The following is a 21,671-nucleotide window of genomic DNA, read 5'->3' as shown; positions in this document are numbered from 1 at the left end:
TAAAATTAATCATTCAGTCAAAACAGGTTTGGCTCAGTGAATAGAGCGTCGGCCTGTGGACTGAAAGGTCCCAGGTTTGATTCCGGTCAAGGGCATGTACCTTGGTTGTGGGCACATCCCCAGTAGGGGGTGTGCAGGAGGCAGCTGATCGATGTTTCTCTCTCATCAATGTTTCTAACTCTCTATCCCTCTCCCTTCCCCTCCTATAAATCAATAAAATATATAAAAAAATAATAAAATTAATCATTCATATTCATCAAAAGATACCATTTAGAGAAAAAAAAGAAGAGTCATAAAATGGGTGAATATATTTGAATATATAAGCAACAAAGAACTCTTAACTTGAACATATATATATATATATATATATATATATATATATATATATGTATATATATATTTTTTAATCCTCACTCATGGATATTTTCCGATTGATTTTTAGAGAGAGTGGAAGAGAGAGGGAAAGACAGAGAAAAATATCTATGTGAGAGAAACACATCGATTAGTTCAATTGGTTGCCTCCTGCATGCATCTTGACTGGAATCGAACTTGGGATCCTTTGGCCCGCAGGCTAATGCTCTATCCACTGAGCCAAACCAGCTAGGATGTAACTTGAAGCATACACACAAATAGATAAATGGACAAGAACTAGACCTGACACTTCACAATAGAGGATATGTATATGGATAATAAAAACCCAAAGAGGTACTCAACCTCATTATTCTTCAGGGAAATGAAAATTAAAACCACATGATATACTGCTACATACACCCAACATGGCTAAAAATTTTTTAAATGAAAATGCCAACTATTGGGAAGGATGAGAAACAACTAGAACTCTTACACACTGCTTGTGGGAATATTAACTGGAATAATCACTTAGGAAATCTGACAATGTTTACTACAGTCGAACACATATGCCTTAGTAATTCCAGTCCTAGATACATATCTAAGAAATACATGCATATGTGTACTAAAAGATATGTGCAAGCATGTTTAAAACAGCACTACTGCTATTATAAACTAAATGCCCCAAACTAGAATCTACCCAAAGATCATCAGTGGTAGAATGGATAAACTGCGGTATATCCATACAACATAGTACTCATAAAGCCACAAAAGTGAGCAAACTATCAACAGAGCAAGAGATGCCCAAGGATCTCTAGCTGTTCCAGCTGTTTGAGTCTCCCCAGACTGGGCCCCAAACACATGCTGGAGAAGCCTCTGAGATGGTTCTAACCCTAGCCACTGTCTGAATGCAACAGCAGGAGAAACCTTGAGTGGGAGCAGTCCACCTGAGCCCATTGAAGCCTCACATTCATGAGCAAAATAAATTATTGTGACTATTTTAAGTCACTGTTTTAGGGATGCATGTACACAGCAATAGGTAACTGGAGTCTAGGTTGACGTACTTAGGGGGGAAATTAAACAGAATATATTAAATCTATAAACCCACTTTAAAATGTTTAAGGAAACAACTGAATTTGTAAAAATCCCTCTTAAAAACTATTGTTTAATACTCGGGTCATAAACAGAACAATAGATTTGTAAATTGAACTTAAAATCTTAAGGGAAAGCTAGATTTTAAAATTTCTACTTCCGCACATTGAATTTTAATTAAATACAAACAAACAAAAAACCACAGTGAGGACTTGTTGGAGAGCTGACTTTTCACTGATCTTTTCAGAAAGTTAAAAGAAACAACACAGGAAAAGGAACTGAGTGATTTATTGAGTGCTTACTCGGTGCCATGCCTCGTCCCAGGTGCTTTGCCTGAGTCAACTCGGAATCCTCACAACAACCCTGTGAGGTGGGTTTGTAGTCCCCACTTTGCAGATGAGCCCCCGAGAGGCTCTGTGACTCGGCCAAGATTCTGCAGTTAGTGACGGGTGGACCCTGTGCCTTTTGCCCTCGAAGATGCCTTCTGCTGGCAGAGGAGCTGGTGAAGGTGAAGTCGGCATCAGGGCCCTGGTGTAGCTGCAGGGCTGGCACCTCCGTGTGCTCCGGCCGTGCCTGTGAGCCCTCCGGTGGGGGCGGGAAGGGTGTGCACACAGCCCTGTGACCACGAACCTGGCCAGAGAAGAGCATGGCCCAAGGATCCTTACAGTTCAGGAGTGTGGACTGGAGCCAAGGGGGCCTGTCCCGTGGACATAACTTGAGCGTAGCTATGGGGAGGAATTCTAGAAGCTGTGGGAAGAAAAAGAGGAAGGATTTCAGCACTATGGCTCCCGATAGCTTGCCTAACTTCATAGGGTTCTTTTACCTTTTTTTTTTTTTTTTAACCTCTAAGAATTCCCAATGTTTTAACTGTACCCTGTTGGGGAGCACATGAGACTTGGTTGGAAACTTGTAAGGAGGACATGCTGATAAAGGGGAAGGGTGTGGAAGGCCACCTGCCCTGTTTATCAGAATTCCGACTGAGGGGAGACCGAGTGTCAGAGGCGGCACCCCTAATTATTCCTGGACCTTTCCAAACAAGTCTGTGCACCTGCAGACTCCCGGGTTGCCGGAAACAAATCAGTTTCACTAAAAGAAGATGTTGACAGAAAGCCAGGAAGGCTGGTCAACAACCTTAATTGCTCTAACCACTCACCCTCTAGTTGAGATATTGTTAGCTGAAGCAGCTTCCACCTTGGTTTGTCCCATGTAAGTTTCTGTTATTTCCTGCCTAAGGGCTACATGTATATTTCTGTTTATCTTGCCTAAGATGTTTTCCCCAAAGCCTCAATAAAAGGGATGGCAGGGCCAGAGCAGTCAGTAGTTCTCCCACTAGAGGTGGACTACCGCCTGGCCCCCCATTTCGCCAAATTGAGTTTCTCAGTCTCCATTCATTTGTGTGCGGCCCTTCTCCAGAACTCGAACCCTGAACCGGAACCCTGGACCACGCGGGACGTGGAAAGGGATTCCTAAACCGGGTGTTTACTGGAATCCTATGCTTAATCCCTGGATGCCCTTGCCTAGAGGACAATGCAAACACATGTGTCCCCCCAAGATTACTCACTCTACTGGTTGTATCTAAAGATAAAAATTCCAATAAAGGCTTAACGAGGCAGGCAATGGAGGCTGCATGGATGCTATCAGCTGGGCCGTCCCTTAGCCTTCTCTATCCCAGTGAAGCTGTGTCGGAGTAATCTGTTCACTCGTCGTTCGGGGCCTGTGGGTCGCCCCGTGTGAGGAGCCCCGGCGGTACCCAATGCCGACCATGTAGGGGCAGTTGTATCTTTGAATAATTTCATTCTAGAAAGAATATCAGGGTGAGTCAGGTTTGAAGTTATATAGTTTGATCCTCTCAATTTATACGTGAAGAGGCCAAGAGCTCAACTTCTGTTGCCTCCTATGAAGAAGTTCTAGAACTCTACTTCCTAACACTAGCGAATGAGCTTTGAAAACTGCTGTCGAGAAAAATGGGGAGTTTTCTAAGACCTCTGTCTTATTTTTACAGAGAGGGGGGTAGGCGCGAGGCCTGTGCGACGTAAGTGGAAGAAGAACCTGGGAATGAGCACCAGCTGCAGGCCGCTGGGACCCAGAGGGCAGGGAGGGAACTGCTGCTCTGACCGGACACAGAGCCTCAGCAGGTAGAGTGGCACTACCTCCTACAGACCCAGAACCTGAGATCCCGGGCCTTCACCTGTCATGTCGCCTCCAAAGGCAAGTTTTCTGCCCAGGAGTCTTTACAGGTTCTGGGAGAAAAGTGCTGTTTAACAACACTGACAGCTACCAAAACGCCTCGCAGCCACTTCAGAGGGCAGGGGCCTGAATGCAGTGTGGTGGTGATCTGCCTCCTCCCGAGCAAATAAGGAAAACAGATGATGTCTGGCCATCCCTTAGTTATTCAGGGGCTGAGAGCTAGCGTGCGTTTTCTCTGGGCCTCCATGTTTTTGCTGTTCCTTTTGTTGTTAGGAGATTCTGCTAATTGCCACCTTCCCTGAAAAGCCAGACTGGGGGAAATAAAAAGGGAAAGTCATGTAAGTCTGACAGAGAGAAAGAGAGAGAGAGACACAGAGAGAGAGCTTGCCAGATAACTCTGCAACATAAAAACACCTTACACATTAAACTAGTGCTTTACAACTTACAAACTGCCTTTATAATTTTATCTCAATCACTCCTCACACACAGCAGCCTGGGAAGGTAGGCAGAGGCCACCTGTCAACCTATTAGAAAGTGTTAGTTATCTCTTAGATGAAACCTCCTGTTGCCCACCCCTGTATGCTAGATCCTCGGTAAACGTTTGTGGAATTGGTTCTTTGGCCCTTGGTATGCTGTCTTCGACCCGAACTCTTTCCCTGACCACAATCAATCTCCATATTGTAATCTCTTTCTCATTTGTTTGTTTATTTAAATAAGAGAGAGAAAGGAGATAATATATAGTTTTTACTTTCCAACCACAGAGATTTGAGAACAACTTGAACACAAAATCAGCCAGAGTTCAGATAGCTTTTAATGAATTAACGATAACGGACTCATTATTTGACTTAACTGACCACTTCACGGTGTATTCATTGAGCATCTCCTACAGCTAAGACACCAAACGGAACACTGTGAGTGTCCATGGAATTAGAGGGGCAAGTTCTAGTGATGGCGGGGATAACGTGGGGCCTGCTGTAAGACCCTGCGTGGATACCCTGCCCAGCAGCACTGCTTTGCCTGTTAAAAGAAGTAGCACCCATTTGTGCTCAATTCTGGGCGCCTCACGCCTAAAAAATGTACTGTCTTCAAAAAAGCGCTGCAGTGGAAGCTCCGTGTTCAGCTGGTGTTTACTTGGGCTGGTGTGGGGGACCGGCACGGTGCCAGTGTGGCGAAGCTGTGTCCCACTCAACCGTGCAGAACGCAGCCAGCCTCCTGCCTCTATGGAAGGGCTATGTGGGGGGTGAAGAGCAACGAGCTTACGGCTTTGGTAACCGAAGAGCCAGGGAATAGCTGGCGCATCGTGTCCTGCTTTATAAAGGAAACGGTAGTGAACTGCTCCCAGTCACAAGGCGCTATGCTTATTCATCACAGCAGTCACTCTTGAAGGAGTTTAATGGCAAGTAAATGAAGCCAAACATCCAAAAACACAATTCCAAAAGGGGGTCTCCAGTTTAAACTATCCCATTATCACGGGCTAAACTGAAAGGCGTCTGAAATGTGGCCAATTTGATCACGTTTTCAAGTTGTTCTGAAGACTGTGTGGTTTGGAAGGAAACAATATGATTTTTCCTTTCTCTCTATTGCTTCAACAAACATTTAAAAACCTACTCTCTTTATACTGCAAATAGCAGTACTTTAGAGAGTGAGATATATCGGCAATTTTCTCATCTTGAGCTTCAAAACTGGCTGCATGTGGAAGGAGGCATTTCACAGGAGAGTGTTAGGGGTGGAGGGTCTCGGAGACGGAGCTGTGGCCTTTCACGTGGAACATCGGCACCCTCACACAGGGCAGGTGACAGGCTCCTCACAGCTCCAGAATGGAGGGAACTCTGAATCAGGCAGGACCCACCACCCAGCAGGGATGAAGACAGTCTTCAGACATAAGGGAAATTACAGTGAAAGATAGCAGAGTTCTTGCTAAAAGACACTCCTGTGTCTCGGGCTTGTGTCTATTATTCTGCTGACTGGCTTCCCCTCCCCTCCTCTGAGCAACTCATCCTTTGCCTTCTCTCATTAGAAAAAAGTAAAGTTAGGAGTTTTCACACCTTCTCTTAAGTGTCTTTCTTTCCTTCTTACTTTCTCCTTCCCTTCCTGCCTTCCTTCCTTCTTTTTCCTTCCTTCCTTCCTTCCTTCCTTCCTTCCTCCCCTCCCCCTCTCTTTCTTCCTTTTTTTTCAGAGGGAGAGAGACATTGATGTGAGAACAAACATCTGTTGGTTGCTCCTGCATTTCCCCTACCTGGGATCCCAGGCTTATGACCTGACTGGGAATTGAGCTAGCAGCCTTTGGGTGCACGGGATGATGCCCAACCATTACACCACACCGGCCAGTGCTTAAGTGGTTTTTTTCACAGGCAGAGGGAGAAGTGCTGATCTTGAAAGAGTCAGAATAAAAAACTACAGTGGGCCCTGGCCGGGTTTGCTCAGTGGTTAGAGCATCAGTCCTCAAACTGAAGGGTCCCGGATTCGATTCTGGTTAAGGGCATGTATCTCAGTTGCAGGCTTGACCCCCACCTCCTCAAAATCCTCCAGCACCAGACTGGTGGAGTCCTCATTCAGGCCGTCGCGGTCAGGCCGGGACATCCTGGCCCGGGAAGGCCGTGCTGGAGGGTGGATGGCAGCTGGAGGGGGAGAGGAAGGGGGCACATGTGAGAAGCAACCAACGATGTGTCTCTCTCACATCGATGTTTCTCTCGCTCTGTTTCTCCCCCACTCTTCCATCCTCTCTAAAAATCAATGGAAAAATATCCTCAGGTGAGGATTAACAAAAAAAAAAACAAACAATCACAAAAACATCGAAACTGGGGTTACAGGGTAGTTTAGGAGGAAGAATAGATAGAGCAAGGCAGGAACATGGAGGAAAAAGAAAAGAAGGTCATAGAAAGATAAATACACGAACCATAAAATGGAGAAGATATAAAGGACAAATATGAAGAGGGGAAACTGAGAAGCAGGAAAGGGAGTTTCGCTTCATAAGAGCAGCAAACTGAGGCAACCAGGACTGGGCAGAAGTCGGAAGGAGGGAAGACATCAGAGAACAGACAGAACCAGGAAAAGGGAAGGAAACCAGGAAGAGCATGAGAACAGAGAGCTGCTGGGAGTTCAGAGCATGTTTCAGGGGGCAGGTGAGTTGGAGAAAGAGAGGGATCCACAGGACATAATCCTTAAGCCTGGAGAGGGGCGTGATGAGAAGGGAGGTGACTCTCAGCACAAGGGGAAAGGAGCAATGAGAGTGGACAATGCCGATGGAGCGGGTCAACAAGTGATCTTGGGCGCTAGACAGATCCTTGGGATTACCCCAGAGTTAGCTCCATGGGGCTCTAGGGCCAGGGCACCACAGGAGATGATACATTCCAAACCTATACAACCAAACGTTTAACCTCTTAACACTACCTCTCTCACCTCCTTCATCAGCTATACATATAACTTGTTTTTCAGAATATACAGACATTCACTCACCCACCTCACGTACCCTGGAAACCTCCCTCCCTGGTCTAGTTCCTCTGGAGTTTTGTCAGTGTTTCCCCAAGAACGAGGGGTCTCTTGGGGAACCCTCCTTACTTGGAAAGGCCTTCCAAGTAGAGAGCCGTGGTATTTTCCTCAGTAAAAGCCAGCTCTCCACTGCTGCTGTGTGGAGGCCCAGAGGAAAATGTCACGGCATTGTGAGAGCAGCAAAGGGAACATGAGAGCAGTTTCCCAGAACTGCTCAGCACAGCCTTTCTGGTGGACTTCTCTGCTCTTTGAAGGAAATCCTGCATGTACCATCCGTGCTCCCAGACTCGTGCCCACTCCACCCCACACAGGTGTGGTTTGCAGGGAAAACCAGGCTTCTGACATACATCCGATGGCAGCCACGCTCAGTCAGAGCAGCGTCCAGTCCCCTGTCTCAGCAGCCGGTACACTTTCCACTGGGGGAGAGGTGAGCAAGGCGGGCACATTTTCCTCCCAGGGTTATTAGCCTGGATCCCAAGCCTCTTTGAAATAGATGATTTGAACAGAAAATGCACAATCCAGGCTAAACAATGACTGCTTTCCAGAGCAGACTCTATGCCAGGAAGAACCAATGGGAATTAGAACCATGCCAGTTTTTTCTCCCCTTTAAAGTGCATGCCACACACACACACACACACACACACACACACACACAATACATGCCACAAATAAAATCCGTTATTGATTAGCATAGTCTTGCAAAAAATTTAGCAACCTGTCTGCTTGCTCAAAATGCCAACCAACCAGCCCACTTTCCAAAAAGCAATCACATTGAATAAAGAACGAGTTAGAAATTTCCCCTCAGGCCTTGCATGCGCCCCGCAGTGAGTTGCTGTCTGCAAGGCTGGGTTCACACCACTTCCTGGGAGTCCTCTGAGAGGACAGGCTTGAGGAAAAGCCAGGCCTCCACAAGCTGGGTTAAGACCACCTGTTGGCAGGGAGGTGTGGCAGCTGCCATCTGAGTACTTACACAGGATCCTGAGCCGGTGGCTGTGCCCAAGTTAGTTCTCCCCTCACCTCATGTACTCCCCATCACTCCTATAATCCATGAACGACTCTGATCCTGACACCTCCTCAAAATCCTCCAGCACCAGACTGGTGGAGTCCTCACCCAGGCCGTCGCTGTCGGGCCGGGACATCCTGGCCCGGGAAGGCCGTGCTGGAGGGTGGGTGGCAGCTGGAGGGGGAGAGCAAGAGGGCATGTGCTGGACAGGTGTGGGCATGGCCTGAGGAGGGGCTGGGGCTGGCTCGTGGACTTCCTCCTCCTCCTTCTCAGACTCTGGCCCTGCATCTGAAGCAGCAGAACCCAGGACGTGATAGAGGCTGGGGAGACGGATGTCGAAGCACAGCCCAAACTTAGCAAAGAGCTTCTCATTGAGAGCGTAGAGCTTTTCTGAGATGTCATAGCCCAGCAGGACTGAGAAGAGGCGGGAGATGTATCGCTCTTTGGCCAGAAGAAGGTGAAGACTTTTCCGGGGCCAGGAAATGTAGCTGCATGGGGTCTCAGCAGTCAGAGTAACCTGAGATTGATAAGGAGCAGAGTGGAGGTTTAAATCAGAAAATGTGTCCATGTTTAGCAGAGAGAAACATACAGTTACTGGGCAAACGATGGCACTTTTATTGAGGAACCTGTGGGATCACCCCTCCCCCCATGGCCTTGCCTGGAGGAGGCCCAGCATATGGCTTTTAATTGTGTGCACTGGTTTGTGGGGGAGGCGGGGCGGGGCGGGAGGGGGCGGGCGAGGAGGGCTGCCTATCCTTTTCAGGAGGCCTGGGATCAGCCATTCACTTACTGGGCCCTCACCTCTGGGAGCCTCAGTGTTCATATCTCATAGTCTGTGGCCCCATGGCTGATACCACTAATGGCTACAGAAGGGTCCGAGGCTGTTGTGACTTCAAGAGAGAGAAGGGGCCTCCTACTGCTCTGAAGAGAGGTCAGCATGGTGAGGATAGCTTGGTTTAAGAATAAAGAAGGGTTATATATTGAAGTAGGGAAGCTAGAGGAGTTGGAAAGCATTTTAGTTAGAGAGAGCTTCCCTGGGTATTAGGAATGCCAATCTGCAGCAAGTGAACAGAACATGAGCCTGGGATTCAGGTCCAGGAAATTGCTCTGGACTTGGCCACTACAAGTAACCAGACAGATCTAAAGTCAGAAAAGGGGCACACAGATGAGGAAATCTTCAGAGCACAGTGGAAGAGCACCCTATTCTCCATTGATTTAGTCATTTGGAATTTCTGAGTATTCATTAGGTGTCCACGATGCAAAGCTAAATCACACTTGCAGGGTAAATATTGTGTGCCCAGCACGCAGTAGGTGCGTGATAAGTTCTTGCTGAAATAATGATGAGTGGTAAAACTAGGGTTAAAATGGAAACTTGCTTAGGATAGTAAAGAGTATAGAATCACACAATTTTTAATAGTCCTAAGTGGCCAAAATACTTGAACAGCGAGAAGGTTGGCAGAGTTCATGATGAAAATTTGTGAATGGAGACAGTGGAAATAATTATTTTGATAGCAGCTAATATCAATTGCCAGGCATTGTGTTAAGTTCTGAATGTGGATTATCTAATTAAAGGTAGGGTTGACTCTACATTCTTTCTTAGAGATTTTATACAATCCTCATAGTTCTGGCCTTGCCTACCAGAGCTCCCATTATCCCCGTCTCCTCCCCTTTCCTCCATGCAGTACCCTCTTCCATTTTCTCTACTCATTCCCTCCTAATCATCAGCACTGAAGATAGGGCCTTAAATCACCTCACTATGGCCAGAAGCTGGCTTAAAGTTTCAGCTTTATCCCTTTAGTAGCTCTGTGACATCAGACAAATTACTTAATCTCTCTGAGCATGCTGCTTCATGAGAAATAATTCAGAAAGTAGTAAGTACTCACAATGCATTCAGCAAATAGCGGTCCTTCTCTGCCCTGGTCTATACTTTAGATGTGCTTACTAACAATTCCCAAACAAGAAATCAGAGCGCTGATGATGAAGTGGGAGTTAGTAGGAGCTAATCTGGATGAAAACAAGGTGCTTAGAGCCCAACACAAAGACTGTAGGCATTCTTTGAACATGCTGTTACTTCTTCCATCTTAACATAAATCAAAATTTTAAAGATGAAAATTCTTTTTCCTCACCTCACTTCTTTGGTGAGCTATCACTCCACTAATTTGTTTTCCTTTTCAGCAAAACTTCATTAAAAAAAAAACAACATGTCTATACTTGCTGACTCCAACTCTTCTCCTCTTACTCTCTGTTAAACCGTAAGGGGTTGCTCCTCGCAGTCCACAAACACTGTTCCTGGTAAGGTCACCAATGAACTCTAAGTAGCAGTGGTCAGTTTTCATGGTGTTCAGCCCTATTGACTGCTCCCACCTCTCTGACACACTTTCTTCACTTGGTTCCCAGGATGCCATACTCCTGATTGCTCCTTTCAGCTTCTTTTGCTGCTTCCTCTTTTTCTATTCAACGTCTAAACACTAGAATGTCCCAGGTCTTGGTTCTTGATCCCCTTCTCTGTCTAAACTCACTCACTTGGTGATCTCATCCAACCCAACAGTTTTAAGTATCATCTGTATGCCAACAACTCCCAAATTAATGTCTCACCTCAGGCCTCATTCCTTAATTCTAGACTCAAATATACAACTGCCTGGGCAGCATCTCTATGTAAATGTGCACAGGTGATGCAAGTCTAATATTGAAGTCCCAAATTGAAGTTCCTTTCTTCCCCCAAAACCAACTCTAACTACAGCTTCCCTTAGCTCAGGTGATTGCAGCTTCCTCCTCCCAGCTGCTCAGGCCAAAAGCCTCCGAGTTTTCCTTAATCCTCTTTCTCTCACATACTACTTCCAAGGGTAGGAAATCTGTTTGGCTCTATCTAGGAAATATAAGCTCTGGACCTACATGATGTGTCTCCTCTGACTTCCTCTCTGACTTCCTCTCCTGCTATCTTCTCCCCTCCCTCGCTCTGTCCCAGCAGCACTGGCCTCCTTTCTGCAACTCCAACATGCCAGCCCCTCCCACCACTGGCCTCGGCACTGGCTCTTCCCTCTCTCTGATATGCTCTCCTCCCAGATATAAACAGAGCTCACACTTCTTCAGGTCTTTGCTCAGATGTCACCTGCTCAACAAAGATTTCCATGACCCTACTTAAAATTGCAACTCTGTCTTCCTTACACTATATATATTTTTAAGAGAAGTTATGAGTTTTTAACATATTATATAATTTACTTGTTCATTATGCCCATGGCTTATTTTTTTTCTCCCCTACTAAAATATAAATTGCATGGAGGCAGGGACCTTCATCTGTTGTGTTCACTGATATATTCTAAGCACCTTTCACAATGCCTGGTATATGATGAGGATACATATCACTGAAGCACTGAAGTGAGTGAATGAAGCAGGTGAAGACTACCCATCTTGTATACCACTTTCTCGTGTCCTGTATAAAATCCTTCCCCCAAAGCCTTCAGGAAACCTGCTTATTAACTATGTCTGTAAGTTGGACAAACTGTTTATTTAATTCTCACCGCAGAGATTGGTTGAATGAATTAAATGAGATAACATATTCAAAGAGGCCCTGGGTCCAGTAAAACTGAGAAGTGTGATGAAAAGTTGATTCACTTGTGGCAAGCACGATAAGAACAATGATTCATCCAGTCACTGTGGATTGCCTTGATCACTAAAGCCTATGTAACTGCAAAAGGACAAAATAAACTGTAACTTGGGACAACACTTGACATTTGAAAAGAGGAAATGGGACTTTACACAGCAAATGAGTGCATCTCATTTCTCACAATGAGGTGCACACTAAAAATATAAGTGGGAAGAATATGACGGTACCTACATTCCAAACTGCAAGGTCATCTGGGGTTATAGCCCTTCCTTTCAAGCATAACTTAGGGGAGGCCACTCAGCTTATCCACCACCTGTTCCTCAGTGTCACTGTCAGAAACAGAGCCTAGTCCTGCTGGCTCAGGACCTCACTCAGCTCTCCTAGAGATGCTATGGCCCTGGCAAGGGGGTGGGGGAGTGGTTCTCAAGGGAGAATGCTGGGCTGGTTGGAGTGTGTGTGTGTGTGTGTGTGTGTGTGTGGTGGGGAAAGAACTGACCAGAGGGGGTCTAAGGCTGGTGGTCCTGGCAGTGGTATCAGGTTTGCCTCTCAGGGTCTGTCCTCAGAGCCAAGAGTCAGGGTGAGACGGAAGCAGGCTCAGCCAGGTGGCACTGACTGGCATGTGTTCATTATGGGGTTGGTTCAGATGCCAGCCTAAGAGACTCCCTGATAGAAGTGGTAGGAGACACATGGAACCTAGTCCTGGCAAACTGTCTGGTCAGGGGAATCCCTGTAACAGAAGAGTGTGTGTGTGTGTGTGTGTGTGTGTGTGTGTGTGTGTGTGTGTGAGAAAACTTGACTCTCCTGGTGACCCTCCCATTAAAAAAAAAAAGAGAGAGAGAAATAGTAGACCAGGCAGCTTGGCTTTGCTACTTTCTAGGTTACCTTTGTCAAATTACTTGATGTTTTGAGCCTCAGTTTCCTCATCTATAAAATAGGGGTAATAATATCTAGCTCAGAGGGTTGTGAGAATCAATAAGGCAATATAATATGTAGTACCTGCCACATGTTAGCCATTCAATAATGAGAACTACAAAGAAGGTAATTGAAATCTGAGGATTGGCAGGAAGAGAGGAGAGGGCAAGTGGCCAGGTCCCCACCTTGGAGTGTGTATGTGAATGCCCCGTGTAGTCCTCGGAGACACCAACTGCCCACTGCCAAGCCAGTTCAGCCAACGTCTATTGAACACCTACTGTGTTCATGGTACTGTCTGTCCTTTAGAGCCTGGAGACAGAGAGAAGGAGAAGCCCAGATTTCTACCTCAAGGAGTTCACCGTGCAGAAGACAGAAAGGAAAGCAGACCCTTAGAACAGAGAGTTATATGTACACCAGGCGGCCTCAGGAGAAGGAACAGAAGGCACACGGACAGGAACAGCAGGCTGTGGGGATGGAAGCTGGTGAGGTCAAGCTGGGCCGGCTTCATAGGAAGTGAGATGCCACAGCCTCATCTGCACGGGGACATGCATTTCAGGTAGAAGGGGCAGTAGGGGCCAAGGCATGTCCATGGCTAAACAGTGGCTGTGTTTAGTTCAGTATGGCTGGGTGAGGAGGAGGGGCTGAGATATGGCTGGATACCACTAAAGGTCTTAAGTTACTCTCTGAGACGTGTGGGTTCTGATATTGTGGCCACTGGAGCCTTCTGGAAGTATTTAAGCACAAGAGTGACATGGCCCACCTATCCGGGGTCAGTATCTCTCTCCCAATCCGCCCCCCCCCCCCCCGCCTGCCCACCTTTTCCAGGAGCCCAAGTACTCTTCCCGCAGGAGGAGAGTGCTCCACCCCTCACATCACATTGGTGGTCCTTCCAAGGACAGATGTAAGAGGGGAGTAAGAGGGGAGAGATGGGAGCGGGGCGGGGAGTAATTGCTCCCTTACAGTGGGATGAGCAGGGCCGGTACTGCCATGGGGTTCCCTATTACCTGGAACACGCCCTCCTCAGAGGGTGGCAGTGATTCCCATTCAGGAGAGTCCATGAACTGGTAAGGAAAGATGTAGTGCAGAAACTGCCCGTCCTGGCTCACACGAACCCTGGCAAAGGGAGAGAAGACACTGTGTGGGAAAAAGGGAATGGCTCCCCAAACCCTCTTCAAAGTCTAAACAACACATTAAAAACTGGAAAATGATTAGAATCTAGTATGAGGTTTTCCTCTTTCCCCCAGAAAACATAGAGTTTTAGCTTCAACCTTTCTTCTAAAGTGAGTTATACCAAGAAAGGAGGTGTCTCTATCAGGCAAAGGGAGCGTTAAGAAGATCCCCAGAGAGAAGCTGAGGTCATCATTGGGTCTGAAATATTTAAAGTGGATGGAAAACTATTCAGCAATGCAGATGACTAAGTGCAATATTGTGGGCAATGGTGCCATTGGTAAAACACATCTCCTGATAACCTACACAACAAATTTCCATTTGAGTGTCTACCAACTGTTCTGACAACTATGCAGTCATAGTTAAGATCGATGGAGAGTCATATACTCTTGAACTTTTTGATACTGCAAGGCAAGAGGATTATGACAGGTTACAACCACGGAGTTATCCATAAACAGATGTGTTTCAGATTAGAAACATTAGTTTTTCAGTGGTGTCTCCATTCTCATTTGAAAATGGAAAAGACAGTGGGTGCCTGTCCAAAGACTCCTTTCTTGCTGCTGAGAGCCAAACTGATCTCAGAGATGACCCCTCTACTATTGAGAAACTTGCCATTTCCCAAGGACAAACAGACACCTGCCAGAATGGCTGCCATCAATAAATCAACAAACAAATGTTGGAGAGGATGTGGAGAAAAGGGAACCCCAGTACATTACTGGTGGGAATGCAGACTGGTGCAGCCACTGTAGAAAATAGTATGGAGGTTCCTCAAAAAATTAAAAGTGGAACTGCCATTTGACCCAGCAATCCCACTTCCAGGAATCTATCCTAAGAATCCTGAGACACCAATCAGAAAGAATATATGCACCCTGTGCTCATAGCAGCACAATTTACAATAGCTAAGATTTGGAAACAGCCCAAGGGCCCATCAGTAGACGAGTGGACAAAAAAGCTGTGGTACATCTACACAATGGAATACTATGAGGCTGTAAGAAAAGGAGCTCTTACCCTTTGAGACAGCATGGATCTGGAGACTATTATGCTAAGTGAAATAAGTCAGTTAGAGAAAGATAAGTATCACGTGATCTCACTTATACGTGAAATCTCATGAACAAAATAAATTGACAAACAAAATATGTTTAGAGGTAGGTGTGCATAGGTCAGAATAACAGATCTCAGTGGGGGTGGGGTGGGAGGACTGGAAGAGATTAACCAAAGAACATAAATATGCATACATGCATAACCCATGGACACAGACAACAAATAGTATGGGAAGGTCTGGGATGGGGCAAGGGTTGAGTGGAGAGGGGCAAAAAGGGAGAAAATGGGAGACATCTGTAATACTGTCAACATTTCCTTTAAAAGCCTATCACTCCAGAGACTGCCAAAAAGCTGGCTGGTGACCCAAAGGTCATCATGTATGTGGAATGCCTAGAGCCTCCAGAACTGAAGTTTGTGCTACTATGAACATCTCTTTCTGCACAGCTTTCTGCACAGCTGCTATTAGCATCACACTAAAAGTAAATGTTTAAATCAAACCAAGAATTACACATAAAGAGTTCATTTCTGCAATAATGACAAATGCCCTGCACCCACCCATATGCCCTCATGTGAGACAAGGCCCATAGGCAGGGCCCTTCCCCCCTCTCAGTACTAGTTAATTTCGGGTAATTGTGCATTGTCAGAAAAGTGGTCAGTGCTGGTTTTTGTTTTGTTTCAAAACAGTTTTGTTGTTTAAAAGCAAGGCACACCTGTGATGATGCGGAACAGGCCACTTGGGGTTGTTGAAGCTGCTCCCTGGTTCCACTCCGGAGAGTAATCTGGCAGTTTTGTTTTGTTTTTCTTTTTTTGGGGGGGAGTTGTTTTATTTAGTCATTTTTAAAACTTCAGTATCCTTTGGACAGTCCTTAGCGGGGGGGAGCATGGAGAGATTCCATTCCACTTCCTACGTCTAGTTTAGAAAACACGTTCCCCACCTGGGGCTCTGAGGAAGGAGTATAGCAAATGCCTCACTCAATAACATGCTCCGTGCAAGTCGCCTTTTCTCTCCACCCTTGAGTAGGTCCAGTGTTTGAGGAAGCTCATGAGTGGGTGGAGCCTGTCTTGCTGTCTTGCCCCTTCTCTTTCCCAGAATGCACTATATATGTGACTGTGACTTTCAAGGAAATTTGTTAGCCATTTGATGATTTTTAAAAGTTAATTTCTAACTTCTTTTGCTGATAAATGAAAAGTATTGCACCTTTTGAAATACACCAAATGGACTGAGTATGTAAAAAACGTTTTCCCCCATCAGTCATTGTCTTATTAGGTTGCCTAGCATAGACGTGCAGCTTAATAGTGTATGATATAATGATCCTAAACACAGCCGAAGACCTGGTATATATGAGGGGTGGTGCTAGGAGAGAGATGTCTGTGGAGTGATTCACATCCTCTCTCTTTTTAAAAATGTTTTATCCTTACCTGAGGATATGTTTATTAATTTGAGAGAGAGAGAGAAAGAGAGAGAAAGGGAGAGGGAGGGAGAGAGAGAGAGAGAGAGAGAGAGAGAGAGAGAGAGAGAGAGAGAGAGAAAGAGAGAGAGAGAGAGAGAGAGAGAGAGAGAGAGAGAGAGAGAGAGAGAGAGAGAGAGAAGAAGGCGGGGGTGCGGGGAGAGAAAGAGAAAGATCGATGTGAAAGAGAAACATTAATCAGTTGTCTCCAGTACACACCCTGACCAAAGATTGTACCCACAACCTAGGTATGTGCCTTGACCAGGAATCAAACCCACAACCTTTTGGTGTATGGGACGATGCTTCAACTAATTGAGTCACCTGGCCAGGGTAATTCACATCCTCTTTCAAGTTATGAGGATGGAGACCTGCTTCATAAGAAGCTAGGGTGGGGTGGGGATGGAGAGAATATTTAAGGGGACCAACTAGGGGAATCCCTTATTTCTGTTTTGCATGAGGAACCCAAGAGCAGCCAATCAAGGCTCTCCAGTTTAATAAAAACCATGGAGAGTGTCTTCTGAAGACACTGTGTAAGTGTTAAGAGGGATTTTATCAATTTCTTTTGGTTGCAGTTTCTAATATTTAAAAATGTTTAGGTAATCTCCACCTTTCCCAAATCCTCATTCTTATAGATCCATTAGTGTTGAACCGATGCTTTCTCATGTCTCAGTTCTTGGTATCTGCATTCTTTTCAGATGTGTTAAACAAACAAACACCCTTACCAAAAAGAAACCAAAACCAAAACCAAAGATATCTAAGGTACACCCTGTCAATTTGGAAGAAGCTATTGTTCCATCATTTCTGGAGCTTTATTGACAAAACACACTTCTGGAAATGCAGAGGTGGGTACGATCTGCTCCTTGCCTCTAAGGATTTCACGATTTAGTGGAAATCACAGGCATATAAATAACTGGATGCAAGTCAATGTTGTGCTACTGGGATAGAATATGTCTTCACGTATTCATTTCCCTCTAGAGATGGGCTTCTTCCTGATCCCCACCTTCTCCTCAGGTCTCAGCGTAAACACTCCTTCTTCCAGGAAGGCTTACTGGACTTCCCCAGGAAAGTCAGGTCTGCCGGTTACATGCTCTGATTGCGTTTTGCATTTCTCCTTGGACATTTTATATACATGATTCACCATTATGTTGAATATTAATTATTGACTTTCTTAATAGACTGTGAGCTCCATGAGCACAAGGACAACACTTCTCACATTTTAACACTGGATCCCTAGGTCCTAGCCTCTTAAATCTTTTTTTTGGGGGGGGGGGCGAGGGAGGGAGAAGGAGAGGATTTTGGAAGGATGGAATAGAGGGAGGGAAGAAGGAATGATGGAACAAATGAACTCACTTGTGTCACCATAAAAGGGGATCGAAATCTCAAGGAAAAGCTTCTCAAATAAAGGAAGAAAGACACAGGAGAGAACGAGGCTCCTGAAGCCTACATCAGGTCCTCCCACCGTCTCCTGAAGCACGGAGCCTCGCCACACATGCAGGCCGCCAGGGAGAACCACCTTAGACTGTGAGTGACATCTCACGCACCTGCGTGACTCCGTGAAGCTACTGAAATTGGTATGCTGTATCCTTCTTTAGTTTGTTAATCCTCACCCAAGGATACTTTTTAGCCCCCATTGATTTTTAGAGAGAGTGGAAGGGAGAGGGAGAGACACACCGAGAGAAACATCTAAGTGAGAGAGACACATTGATTGGTTGCCTTCTAAAGTGCCCCTATTGAGGCCAGGGATGGAGCCTGCAACTGAGGTACGTGCCCTTGACTGGAATCGAACCTGCGACCCTCCAGTCCATGGGCCGACACTCTAACCACTGAGCAAAGCCGGCTAGGGCTACTGTATCCTCTATCATTTGATCTCCTGGATGGACAGATAATGTCCTCCTCTGTGAATAGCTTAGACAGTTAGTTGCCTGCTCAGAAGGCTGTGCATGTTGGGACTTGTGCTTTGAATACTACGTGAGAGACACTCTCCCACAGCTTTACAGGGTGATGCACTTTGAGGAAGTCACTTGCTGAGTCTTGAAAGGGACTCATGGCCTCAATTTAAATAAAACAAAAAGGATGTCTGAGGTTTCAGCAATGATTTCCAGATGAGAGTCTGTCCGTGGGTGGGGAGGGCAGCACAAGAAGCACCGAGTTTTTTGCCTGCTGCTTGGAAGTGGCGGTGCCTCACCATGACCGGGCAAACGGACGGGATTCTCTCTGAAAACCTGAGCCTGCTCATAGACTAGAAGCCTCCTCCCCCAGCTCCAACTTAGCGAAACTGAGATGGGGTGACATGGAAAGATAACAATACAAAACTCTTACTCCAAACCTTGAAAAGCGAGAAATAAAAATCAAAATGTTCTCATTTCTACTTGGGTTTTTGATGCTAAGTACACTAGGAAAAGCCATGCCGAGGGAGCAAGCCCTCCTCACCCCTTCACAGGGAAGTAGTCTCATACGAGCTCATGGCCCATCCATCACAGTAAAGGTCCTTGAACCATACAATCATCATAGCATGTTTCCACAAGTGAGCACCATACAAGGGGAGTGGGCATTTCCCCCCCAGTCTCAATTCCCTCCTTTGAACAGAGAGGAGCTACAAGGAGCCAGCAAAAAACATCGATCTCATGAATGAGCACATTTCCTAAAAAATTGTCTTTATTTTATGCATGGAACTGTAGGTGGCAAACATTTTGGCAACAGTCATAATGTATTCGTATTTAAGCATGTATTTGTTTAAAAATAATTGCATTTGTTTATACTTTAGTTCACTCATAATAAAATTTCTCCCCACAAAGCTCTTTCAACCCAGGACCTCTGAGTCCAAACAAATTTATGTATATATGTATATGTATATGTATATGTATATGTATATGTATATGTATATAACATATATACATTTATATACACATATCACTTTCAATTCTAAACATTAATAGATATTATTGCTACTAGTAGTTGTAGTACCATCATCATCAAACTCTATTTTTTCACTGTGTGATTGGCAGTCTTATCTGGTTTCATTCCCCTCCCCCCCCTTCCCTTGGGATAGAGCCTTCTGATTATTATCTTATCTTTTCCACCACATTCTCTTGGTCTCAAGGAAGCTGGGGAGGAAATTGAAGACAAAGCCTTTTTAAATACTTTGGTGGCTTTCCACAGAGCCAGAGCCAGCCCCAGAGCACCAGGTTTTCTGCTCAGCCCCCCATCAAGTCCCACGAAGGCAGTATTTCAAAGACTCCACAATTGCCTACCAAAAGTGCAGCACAGATCCCCGTGTATTTGTTCAGAAGCCACCGGCCAATGGCCAGCACTCCATGCAGCTGATGGGGCATACACTGACCCTAACTAAGACCATTTCTGCTCATGTCTGATTGTCAGCCTTCTTAAATGGAGTCAGCCACGTGCCTCCACCACGTCCTCAATGAGGCCTGTGTGGGCATCCGACTCTCTTCTCACTGTCTGGTCCTCAGATTTACAAGTCAGCTTCCTGGCCTGTAAGAAACTCACTAGAACAACTGGGAATGAATAAGTGGGCAAGGGGTACCCCCTCTCCATACCTGGGTGTGTATGGAATGGCTTTTCCAGAGTCTGTTCAGGGTATCCCCAATATCCTTGATGCCCCGGCAGGGAACAGGGGCTATAGGAAAACCCTCTGCTTGGGCACTGGTCCCTGCACATAGTTGGCACTTGGCAAATGTTGAATGGGCATGGGAAGAACAAATTCATCTTATTGAAATGTTCAGTTTTCCAAAACTTACAGAGCTACTGCTGCAGCTTAGATATAACACACGTGTGTGTGTGTGTGTGTGTGTGTGTGTGTGTGTGTGTGTGTGAGAGAGAGAGAGAGAGAGAGAGAGAGAGAGAGAGAGAGAGAGATCATTTCAGACCCAGGCTCAAGAAGCACTCACCCGACACCTCCCAATAGCAAGTGCACACACAATCTTTCCTGCCAACCAAGAAGATACCTCATGATCTAGTTTTCTCTGGGAAAATGTTAAGAAAGAGGAAGCAAACCCATGCTTAGAAAAATCTTATTTTGGTTCGTTTGATGTGCCACATCCTTCCCTGAATGGAAGGGGACACGGAGTGGGAAGGAACTTACTGGGAAACGAGAAGCGTGGGCAGTGACAGAGTAGCTTACCGGCCAGAGAGCAGCAGGGACAGGCGGTTGATGGGCGTCTCCCCCTCCACAGCATAGGTCTGCTCGGTGGCCAGAGTCAAGACCTGCTCCTCGCAGCAGCGAACGATCTCCTTGTACGCCTGCATGGGCACCTGCAGGGGCACACACAGCGTCTTGTAGAGGAGATCGAACTCCTCAGGGAGGGTGTCCTTGCGCAGGCGGTAGACCAGGTGTGCCAGCTGGAGCAGGCAGGCCACTGCCAGCAGGAAGTTCCAGATGACAATGTCCAGGCCGCAGGCATTGAACCAGCCCCACAGCACGTAGCACACGTAGCCGGTGCCCAGGAAGCCAAAGAGATAGAAGCATCCGTATACCCCACTGCCCCCCATGAAGCCCAGGAGCAAGACACAGTTAGCCAGGTGGTAGAGGGCCCCTTCCATATCCTGCTTCCAGCCAGCGCACACCGGCCCCTGCCAGAGACGCTGGCCCAGCGTGCTGCTGTTGGCGCTCATCTTCGGGGCGTCTCAAAGTCTTGTCGGGCTCTAGGACTCTCCCACATAGGAAATTCCGAAAATGGAGTAGTCTGTCCTCCTACGTGTCTTCTCACTTCTGGCTTCTCACCACCAACTCCACTTGTCCTAGGAGCAACGCTTCTGGTAGCTTTGGGAATGAATGGCAGGGCATGGCACACTTCATGGAGAAGTTTGAACCTTTTTATCCTCTCCCTCAGCCAGGCGCTGGCCCTCGGGCAGAGCTCTGGCCAGCTTCCTTGGCTCCAGATTCCTTAGGCCGGTCTTCACATTTGGCTCTTAGCAGAAAACCTAAATTGTCCTGAGCAAAGGACAGGACTATTGGCCTGAAAACTTCCGCAGTGAGTGATGATAAAGGGGCCACAGCCGGCTGGCTCTCTGTTTTCCCCAAACAGAGTGAGGAGCGGCCAGCACAGGAGGCGCACTTGTGTTCCATTTGGAATGTGTCTCTCTTGGCACCGGAAGAAAGGGTGACCCCAGATGGATACCATGTTTGGAATTGGAATACAAGAGGTACTGCCAGTGAGAAAAGACAGGCCAGGCACACAGGCAGGCTGGCAGAGCACTTAACATACCTCCCCAGAGGACAAGATAAGATCTCAGGGCAAGAGGCAGGCCTGGGAACAAAGGAAAAGTGAGCACAGAATTCACCACAACAACTCAGGCAGGACACTGTCCAGGGCTCCCTGTGCCGAGGGCCAGGGGCTCTCCTGAGGTAGGAGGACACATC

At 46.4% G+C, this 21,671-nt stretch overlaps 1 protein-coding gene across 2 annotated transcripts; it reads right to left on the bottom strand.

The window, feature by feature from the left end:
- Positions 1-1,605: 1,605 nt before the first annotated feature.
- POPDC2 (popeye domain containing 2) lies at positions 1,606-21,316 on the bottom strand. Of its 2 annotated transcripts, none has more exons than XM_008146637.3 (4): positions 20,433-21,316; positions 13,640-13,748; positions 8,228-8,636; positions 1,606-2,187 (listed from the first exon to the last, which is right to left on the bottom strand). In XM_008146637.3, the coding sequence occupies exons 1-4, from the start codon at positions 20,921-20,923 to the stop codon at positions 2,102-2,104; spliced, it is 1,095 nt and encodes a 364-aa protein (XP_008144859.2). In that variant the 5' UTR covers positions 20,924-21,316; the 3' UTR covers positions 1,606-2,101. The 2 variants fall into 2 exon arrangements, with proteins under 2 accessions (XP_008144859.2, XP_028009145.1); XM_028153344.2 differs by having other exon boundaries at positions 2,133-2,187; positions 8,087-8,636.
- Positions 21,317-21,671: the final 355 nt, after the last annotated feature.

The sequence above is a fragment of the Eptesicus fuscus genome, chromosome 3 (assembly GCF_027574615.1).
Source record: "Eptesicus fuscus isolate TK198812 chromosome 3, DD_ASM_mEF_20220401, whole genome shotgun sequence".
Classification (NCBI taxonomy): domain Eukaryota; kingdom Metazoa; phylum Chordata; class Mammalia; order Chiroptera; family Vespertilionidae; genus Eptesicus; species Eptesicus fuscus.
This window is presented reverse-complemented; position numbering and strand designations above follow the sequence as displayed.

Bases quoted from the DNA above. Each gene is read 5' to 3' on its own strand.
- POPDC2 (XM_028153344.2), bottom strand. From the start codon at position 20,923: ATGAGCGCCAACAGCAGCACGCTGGGCCAGCGTCTCTGGCAGGGGCCG. The intron at 13,749-20,432 runs GTAAGCTACTCT...TCCCTTTGCCAG, and splicing joins TCCCTGCTGCTCTCTGGCCG to GGTTCGTGTGAGCCAGGACG. The intron at 8,637-13,639 runs GTAATAGGGAAC...TATCAATCTCAG, and splicing joins CTGAGGAGGGCGTGTTCCAG to GTTACTCTGACTGCTGAGAC.